The sequence below is a fragment of the Dunckerocampus dactyliophorus genome, chromosome 6 (genome assembly GCF_027744805.1).
Source record: "Dunckerocampus dactyliophorus isolate RoL2022-P2 chromosome 6, RoL_Ddac_1.1, whole genome shotgun sequence".
Classification (NCBI taxonomy): Eukaryota; Metazoa; Chordata; class Actinopteri; order Syngnathiformes; family Syngnathidae; genus Dunckerocampus; species Dunckerocampus dactyliophorus.
The window spans coordinates 3,578,343-3,587,343 of NC_072824.1; the positions used below are offsets into that span (position 1 = coordinate 3,578,343).

Sequence of the window (9,001 nt, forward strand, 5' to 3'; positions counted from 1 at the left end):
TTTTTTATCTAGAGTCAAACTTGTCTATAGCGGCCACTAGAGGGAGTCTGCAAAAGTGGCCGCTATAGACAGGTGGCCTCTATAGACAGGTTGGCGTCCAGTTTGAATGTAGACCAGTAGAGGGAAAAAAAAGAGAAAAAAAGGGAAAAAAAAAACTAATAATAATAATGTTGACCAGTAGAGGGCACTGTGGGACTGCGGATAAAAGTTGCACAGCACTACTAGGCTTGTTATTATCCACGAGCCACAGAACAAAGCTGTGCTAGTAATGTCTTACGCTTGTTTTTAATATTTTACTTTTTATACAGCAGAGTGTCATTACAGCTTTAATTCATCAGGAAGTGACGGGAAGTGACGGTGGGCGTCCTGAGCAGGCGAGCTAGTCTCAGTGCTAGCTGTGAGTTTCGAGAGAGTTTGGAAGTGTGTTTATGTTGGCGTGGATGTAAAGTCCTGCAGTGTTCTCCGCTGTTAATAAAGCCATTAAAGTGCATCGGCGACGTGAGTCTCTCCTTCCCCACAACAAGCAGCATTACAGTATTGACCAGTGCACACCAGGAAATAAACGGTGTCATTTCTTACAGGCATTGGCTGGACAGCTATGTAGTGGGGCTTGTTTAACCTTTGCCTTGTGGGCAAGCAGGAAGGAGAGACGATGCTGAGAGATGTGTGTGTGTTCTGAGCTGCTGTCTGGTGGCCGCGTTCAAGAAATAAAGTTGGCAGAAGCAACAGGAGAAGTTTCCTTCTTTGCTTCGGAGCTGAATAACACTGACAAGTTAACAGACTAGTAGCGAACGGAAAAGAAGACGGCTTTTTTGTGTCGAATACAGAAGATGATGATGGATTTGTGGATGAGGATTGATCAAAAATAACGTGAGTGCATTCTAAAATACTTCAATTAAGTACAACCAAACTCAGTTTTGCTCCCGCTGCCGCATGCATGCTGGCGTATGTTTTTTTTTTATTGTAGCGTTGCTGGGAGCACGTCCTGTTCCCAGCCTACTTTGCGGTAATGTTTTGGTGCAAATGCTCTTAAAGTTACATGTTTGACCAGGAAATAGCAAGCTCAAAAGAAGATGGCTTTTTTATGTGGAACAACTGATAGTTTGTGTGGATCTTGTGAATGATTGTGACTGAGCTAGGACTCAGTAATTAAAGTCTACACACGACGGCGTCATTGATTGAAAAACTAAACTTTTTCGTGCATGAAGCTTCTACTTGAGTTGGTAATTTGGCCGCTATATGGAGTCAGATATTGACCAAGGGAGACAAAATGGGTGGCCGCTGGCCGCGTTGGACAGGTGACTGCTATACACAGGGTCTATAACGCGTAAACTTTCTGCGAGGGATTTTTCAGTGGCCGCTATAGGCAGGTGGCCGTTCTATACAGGTGGCCGCTGAGACAGGTTTGACTGTACTTATTTTCTTCTTGTAAAATTACTGATTTTTTCCATATTTGCTGTTTAAGTTTTCTTATTAAATTATACGTTTCGAATGTGCCAGAGGGCCAATAAAAAACACCCCTGGGTTAGTGTTTGAATGAAAATACTTTCTTCCAATCGGAAAACTTGATTCCAAGTTCCAACAAATAGACATTGTGTGCAAGCTAAACAGAAACTTACCTGCTCAAACATGGCGGGGTCCGGTTAACATGAAAAATTTGCTGCCGGGGATTTGTCAGTGGCCGCTATAGGCAGGTGGCTGTTCTATAAAGGTGGCCGCTAAGACAGGTTTGACTGTATTTTTATATCTTTAGAACACACAGAAAAGAGAAAGACGTGTGTTCATGTCTAACATAAGGACTGTGGATGATGGGCAACATAAAAGGAAAAAAAAAGTGCAGTTTTCCTTTTAACGTGCCAGTTTTTGCAGGCAGTGTGACAGGGGCTAAAGTGCCTGCAACTTTTTTGTGATGCACCATCCTTCTATCATCTTCCCTAACAGGTTGTTTTCCTGGCGTTTTCCTCATTCTCTGTGCACCGACTCATTCCGCTTCATGAGGACTCTACTCAACAACGACGCAGGCGACAAGCCTTTGGTTTCATTCCATCTGGAGACCGAATGCAGGACGGTGAGCGGGGAGGAAGCGTTGGAGGGAACGCCCGCTTCGGACGAGAAAGAAACCCAAAAGCAGGCCGAGAAGCGAGACGCAAGCCGAGGAGAATGCGACCAAATGAATAGTGACAAAACTTTTTCGCGGTATCTTTCTGAAATGCTCTGCTTCAGTCTGGACTCGCCCGGGGGAGCCTGTGTGGTGTCTCTCACGCTGATGAGCCTGGGATTGCTCTCGGTGCACTTGTCCATCCCTAAGCAGATGGTGGTGGTGGACAGCAACATGGTGGATCCCGACATCAAGAGGTACGTCCTTCCTGCAGCATGGGGAAGTTTAGAGATGAGGCGTGGCTGAAATGAGTCGAGTTGGGTCAGGGTGGCTCGTTGTTACTTATGACTGATTGACTATCACAGGGATTTGGACCACCAACAATTGGTCTGCTGCTGCCTGTTGGCCCTCCCTTATATAAACACATTATAATGGGACTGTTTGTGTGCATGTAGCTTGTCCTTCCAACTCTGTACAGTAGATGGCAGTGTAACTCTGCTTAACATACCTCAAACGCATATGGGCCGCCAGAGAATAAGAAGACGTAGCACAAGGGATTATATTCAAACACTTTTAGATGATCTTTTTCATGAATGCCACTAGACCCAAATCTGGAGACTTTTTTTGGGGTCTTGTTGGACACTTTGGAACTCTTAACATGAAAGCACATACAGTAATCCATCATCATCCATCATGCAATTTTGTGGCTTAACTCTTATCACGTTTTTTCAAAAATATATCAATAAACAATTGCGGGTTTGTGGTTGAATACGACCTACTTGTCAAAAATATGCAACTTAAGCAAATTGTGCGTATTTTTTGCCTAAAAAAGCATTTTACTGCATTAATTCAAACTCTTTTAAAGACGTTGTGAAGATATGTAGTATTGTACACTGGTCACTAGGTGTCAGTAATTTACTGGTTTATGTTGTTATATTATTGTTGGTTGTGGGTGAGACACACAAGCACCAGACTTGATGGGTGGAACAACAGGCTTTTTATTGCAGCTTTGAATGATGTCACAACAGGCATGTGCACAAGTCTTATTTATGTCTTATTTTCTTTTATTATGTCTACTATATTCAAGATTTAAGAGTTTTATTGTCATATGCACAGTAAAAAAAGAAAGAAAACACAAGAAAATGAATAAGAACATAAGAAACATTAATACCAATAAATTAAGCAACAGGGCCGCACGGTGGCCTAGTGGTTAGCATGTTGGCCACACAGTCAGGAGATTGGGAAGATGGGCATTTCTGTATGGAGTTTGCATGTTCTTCTCGTGCGTGCGTGGGTTTTCTCCGGGTACTCCGGTTTCCTCCCACATTCCAAAAACATGCATGTTAGGTATGAATGTGAGTGTGAATGATTGTTTATATATGCCCTGCGACTGGCTGGCGACCAGTCCAGGGTGTACCCCGCCTCTCGCCGATAAATCAGCTGGGATAGGCTCCAGCATACCCCCGCAACCCTAATGAGGATAAGCAGCATTGAAAATGGATGAATGGATGTCTACTATATTGGATAATAGAAGTGTAAATATAGGGATGTTATTTCATGCCTCGAGGGCTCTAATAATGTTAAAGTGCATTTAGAAGGTGGTAAACAGGTTACTATGTCTTAAACAGCTTATTTTCTGTTATTATGTCTACACTATTGCGTAATAGGAGTGTAAACGTGACTACAGGGGTGTTATTTCATGTCTAGAAGGCTCTAATATTGTTAAAATGTATTTAGAAGATGGTAAACAGGTTTCTGTGCTCTGTCTACCAAAATATTACATTTTTTAAAAAGAAATCCTACTTTGCGGAAATTGACTTACCACGTTTGGGTTTGAAACCAATGAAATCATAAACGAGGGATTACTGTATCACTCTTCTCAACGAGCTGCAGGTGCTTTTGTGTGTCAGCATACAGCTATGGTGTGTTCAAGGACAGCAACATCTCAACGTTTGACAGAAACACAAAGACGTAAATATATAAAGATTTTTTAATATTTATATTGAAATTTTTTTAACAGTGTTAAATGTACGCTGTATATTAGATCTGCATTATCACATATTTGTAAATTAGTACTGAACTATGACGAATGAGACAATGGAGAATAAAAGCGAAAATAATAATTAAAACAATTGAAAATCAAGTTTTTTTATTGGGCTGTCAAAAATAGTGTGTTAAAGGCGGTAACTAATATATTCTATTAATTACGTTCAATTTTTTTTAATTAAAAAATTAATTAACACATACGCATCATGGCCAGCCACGTCTGTCTGTTGTGACGACAGACGGCGGCAGTGTGTAGCTCCCCACGAGTCATAAAGGGTCTGCTGCTCTTTTATAACTTTATTCTGACCTGAACACATCAACAACAGTGCAGTTCCAACACCACACAGTAATATGCACTCCAACTCCAAACAAACACATCTCTAGTCCGTTGTCATTGCAACAACACTTCCTCATTGTCACTAAACCGAGCTCAAGATGCATTCACGGACACTCTGAATATTACGTCTTTATTGTTTGTGTATGTGTGGTCTAAATGAACAGAAATGCAAAGAAAAACAATAAGTGGATATTCTTATCGCTCACTTTGTAACTCTTAATGCAGACCTACAATTTGCTGCATTTAAGTGTGCTTCGAAATCTTGAGGAACATTCACTCAAAACATGTGAATTCAACTTAAATGACGTGGTGTCTTTGAACGCAACTCCTCGTTTATAATAACACAGTTTGAAGTCTGATTCAAATATTGTTATTAAGGAAACCAGTGTTAAGTAAGTAGATTTTCAGACGTGTGCTATCTCTTAACTTGATTAAAATTTTCAGTTAATTTGTCACCGTTAATTTATACAAATATATATAATCCTGCCCTGTAATTTTTTTTTCAATAAAATACAGTAAAAATGGCATATTTCAGACATAGTGTGATATAGTGAATTAATCATGATTAATTTATTTGAAAACTGTGATTAAAAATTTTAATCATTTCACAGCCCTAATAAAAATATATTTTTTTAAAATTCATGTTCTGACAAAAAATCGGCCAATTTGCGGGGCAGTGAGTGCTGAACCACTAATTTAACACGAAAGATAGGCTAGCAAAGTTTGGGGACTGCCGTTTTAAAGCAAGAGAATTGATTTGAATGAAAAGAAGCAGTTTCTGATCCATCCTGTCATCGGGTTCCATCCAGCATGGTGTCCCTGGAGGAAGAGGAGGATGATAACGAGGATGGCGAGGAGTGTGCGGGCAAGAAGAGGATGGAAGTGAAAGCTCATCAGGCGTCACACACCAAGTATCTGCTGATGAAAGGATACTTTGTTCCTGGCATTGGTACCTTTTGTTTCCTGTTTGAACGGTGACAGTTTTATTATAGTCACTTGCAACACTCTTGCTTTCACTGCTTTCACTGTTCCAGTCAAGCTGCGCAACCTGAACACCAACGACAACATCGTGGTGGAGTCGTGTTTGATTGGCATGCAGCTGAGAAACACGCCGGCTCACAGCATCCTGACGGACGACAGTGAGTGTTAAACACACACCTCTCTGGTAAACACAGAGGAATTCAATTCTCCTCTTTTCTAGGTGAACCGCCCCTGGACTTTTCGAAATGCGGTCCCTCTCTACTGCCATCCATCCTCAGCCACTCCTTCCGACCCGCCGTTGCCTCCTCCAGCGTAACCCAGTGTGATGCTGGTCTGGTCCAGCAGAGAGGGTACACCCCTCAGGATTTGGCAGCGTGTGCTGAGCTGAGGAGGAGCCTGGGTGAAGCAGGTGAAAAGGGAGTGGACCAACAGGACTTGTTTAAAATTTATACTCACCTCTATCGGCCACAGTCTGGACGCAGCAGGAGCCTGCAGCAGTACTTGGAGGTAAATGGCCCAAACAGCACAGTTTTATTAGTGTGGTAGTGGTGTCACAAGATCTCGTGAGAATAAAACATGACACGATTTCTTGTCCGGAAAAAAAAATGAATTTAAATGATTTAATCACACGATAAATGAAAATGAAGTGGATCATTTTACCACCCTGCGTATATTGCCATGTGCATGTGTGTCTCTTTTCCTCATTTCTCACCTCCAAATAGGCAGGAAGAGAGTTCACCCTGTGCATTGGTTCCAGCATCTAAACCAGAGGTCGGCAACCCGTGGCCCCAGAGCCGCCTGCAGCTCTTCGGACTCCTTGTTGCCGCTCCTTTTGCTGAGCTCTGTCATTTCTTTCACACCGTAGTAGGGGAAATGTGTATTTGTAGGACAATTCTTGTCTAGCAAAAATTCATTATCATGACGGGCCTGCTATTGAGCAAACAACACTCGTATGCAGAAGGCTGCAATCTGATCTTTTTTATGTTATTTGGCTTGAAATGATTTCAGAGCAGACCTGCATGTGCTCGCTGCACTTTTATTTGTTGAATTTTGTTCGGCTAACATTTAAAAAATATTACAACTTTGACAAGTTGTAGGCTGTGTAATGTTTTGCGGCTACAGACTTTTTTTTCCTTTTTACTGGAAGAGGAGGCAAAGTTGTTCTTTTGATGGCAAAGGTTGCCGAGCCCTGACCTAGATGCTTAGAACGACGACGTTCCATAGAACAACGGTATGAACGGAGTGAGCCATCTGGTCACTTTGTCTCTATGGGGGAGGCATTGTACTTTTCTTAAAATGAATGTTAAAATCGTGTATCGTCTCATCTCGTGGTACCCCTACTGTGTGGTTAAAACTGTCTCGTAAAAGTACTGTATGTTCCCGCTGTGCCTGTGCAGGACTTGGAGGAAGAAGACCAGGTCTTAAAAGTTGGCAGCTGCGGCGCCCGCTGGGTGCTCATGAAGCACGCCGAGCCTTGGATCCTGACCGTCAGCTCCAGGAACTGGTCCGCGCCCATCCTCGATCGTCCCTCCCGGCACAACATTCCCTTCCTGCGCAAGAGACGCAGACACCAGAACCCGCAGCAGCACGGTGAGGACAAGGATGAACCGCCGGGAAAAAAGGCAGCTGTGGGATGTGGAGAAGGCCACAGAGGAGAGGATGGAGCGGGCTGGACGAGCGAGAAGCTCGGCCAGGAGGACAAGCTAGAAGGTGAGCAGGAAGAGGTTTTGACGGGAGAGGAGAAGAGTGAACAAGAGGACGAGGCAGCAAAGCTGGCTGGAAACAAGTCAGTGGAAAAATGTGAGGAAAAGTGCGAGCCCGGGGAGGACAAGATGGAGGAGGACAAAAACGATGAAGCAGTGTCAACACAACAAGCCAACCTTCACAAGTAAGTTTCCCTCAGCACGTAGCTCTCTTTGACCACATGATCATTTATTAAGTACGCACAAGACAGAAGCCACAGAATCAATGTTGTAACAGCGCTATATGTTTAGGAGCTAATTAGAGACCCCGGTGGTTATTGGCTTTTGTACATACATACATACATACGCCCGGCAGCTATAGGAGCAGAGGCGTTAATTGGAGCATTTACGTTAGGTTGCAGCCCTACTAAGAAGGTGACGTCAGCTTTGAGATGCTACGTACATGCCAGCATGTTTCTTAGTACTTTCTCCCTCACAGGGAAAATATCAGCTTCGTGAGTCGACCTTGGCGCCTGGTGGATGGAACGGTGAACCGGCAGGTGTGTAAAGGGATGTTGGAGGGCATCCTCTTCCACATCATGTCCTTTCCTGGAATCACTCAGCAGACGCTGGTAGAATACTACCAGGGCGTGCTGCAGCCGGTGGTGTTGATGGAACTTGTGCAGGTAAAGAAACGCTTTCATATGTTCAGCATATGACGAAAACTGACGTGTCACTCATCCGCCCCGCCTTTGTGTCCAGTCCCTCATCGAACTAGGCTGTCTGACAAAAAAGACTGTGGATAAAAAGCCAAAAGCCACACTGTTCAGCCGCCCCGTCCCTGCAGCAAGAAGAGAGGTGGAGCCAATGACGGTGGAGCGAGACTGCGTGTTTTATGAACCCACGATTGGCTGCTGTCTGAGACTTGCTCAGGTGCTGCCCAACGAACGCCACTGGAATCATTTTAAATAAGTTTTCTTTTTGTTTTAACTGAACTTAATTTGTGAATTAAATTGAGATTAAAATGACTCAAGCTGTATTTTTGTGCTACTAGTTATTCTGCTGGTTCTATACTGTTCTTTAAGTGTAGCCCCTTTTCCACTAACATCTCGAGAACTTTTATTACCACAAACTTTTTTTTTTTTACCAGGGAAAAATAATTCTTCATTTCTGTTTCACCTCAAAATTCTGGGTAATTTATTCAAATCAGGTATATACTGGGGCCGCACAGTGGGCTGGTCAAATCTCCGCTGGGCATTTTCTGTGTGGAGTTCGCATGTTCTCCCCGTGCGTGCGTGGGTTTTCTCCCACATTCCAAAAAGATGCATGTTAGGTTAATTGGCGACCCTAAATTGTCCATAGGTATGAATGTGAGTGAATGGTTATATATGCCCTGCGATTGGCTGGCGACCAGTTCAGGGTGGACCCCGCCTCTCGCCCGAAGTCAGCTGAGATAGGCTCCAGCATACCCCCGCGACCCTAATGAGGAGAAGCGGCTTAGAAGATGGATGGTATATACAGTACTGCACCTGGAAGTCACAACAGCGACATCTACTGGAGATAAAGAGCGAAACACGTACAACTTGACCTGGTGGTCTGCCATTCAAGAACGTGTAAGTGACGGCAACATTGGCATTTTTATAGCAGTAGTTTTCTTTCGTCGTTTTAGTAACATATATTAATAAAATGTCTATGAATAAGAGAACGATGGTTGGGTGTCCTTCAGGCAGCAGTAGGGACACGGTAATTTAATTAAACTTTTCTTTGAAAATAACGTCAAAATACGCTTGAGAGTCAACAACATTTCGTCTTCGATTCCGTATCAAAAAGTGACGATACAAAAGAATGACAGCAACA

The 9,001-nt window shown here is 43.2% G+C and overlaps 1 protein-coding gene across 1 annotated transcript in view; it reads left to right on the plus strand.

Moving 5' to 3' along the window:
- LOC129182805 (general transcription factor 3C polypeptide 1-like) overlaps positions 1–8,175 on the plus strand; it is a 41,414-nt gene extending 33,239 nt beyond the window's left edge. Inside the window, exons 33-39 of the mRNA XM_054779344.1 lie at positions 1,942–2,355; positions 5,291–5,430; positions 5,516–5,620; positions 5,683–5,969; positions 6,860–7,350; positions 7,644–7,830; positions 7,907–8,175. Coding sequence (XP_054635319.1) covers positions 1,942–2,355; positions 5,291–5,430; positions 5,516–5,620; positions 5,683–5,969; positions 6,860–7,350; positions 7,644–7,830; positions 7,907–8,116 — 1,834 coding nt within the window. The 3' untranslated portion in view covers positions 8,117–8,175. The remainder of the gene's footprint in view (positions 1–1,941; positions 2,356–5,290; positions 5,431–5,515; positions 5,621–5,682; positions 5,970–6,859; positions 7,351–7,643; positions 7,831–7,906) is intronic.
- The last annotated feature ends 826 nt before the right edge of the window (positions 8,176–9,001 follow it).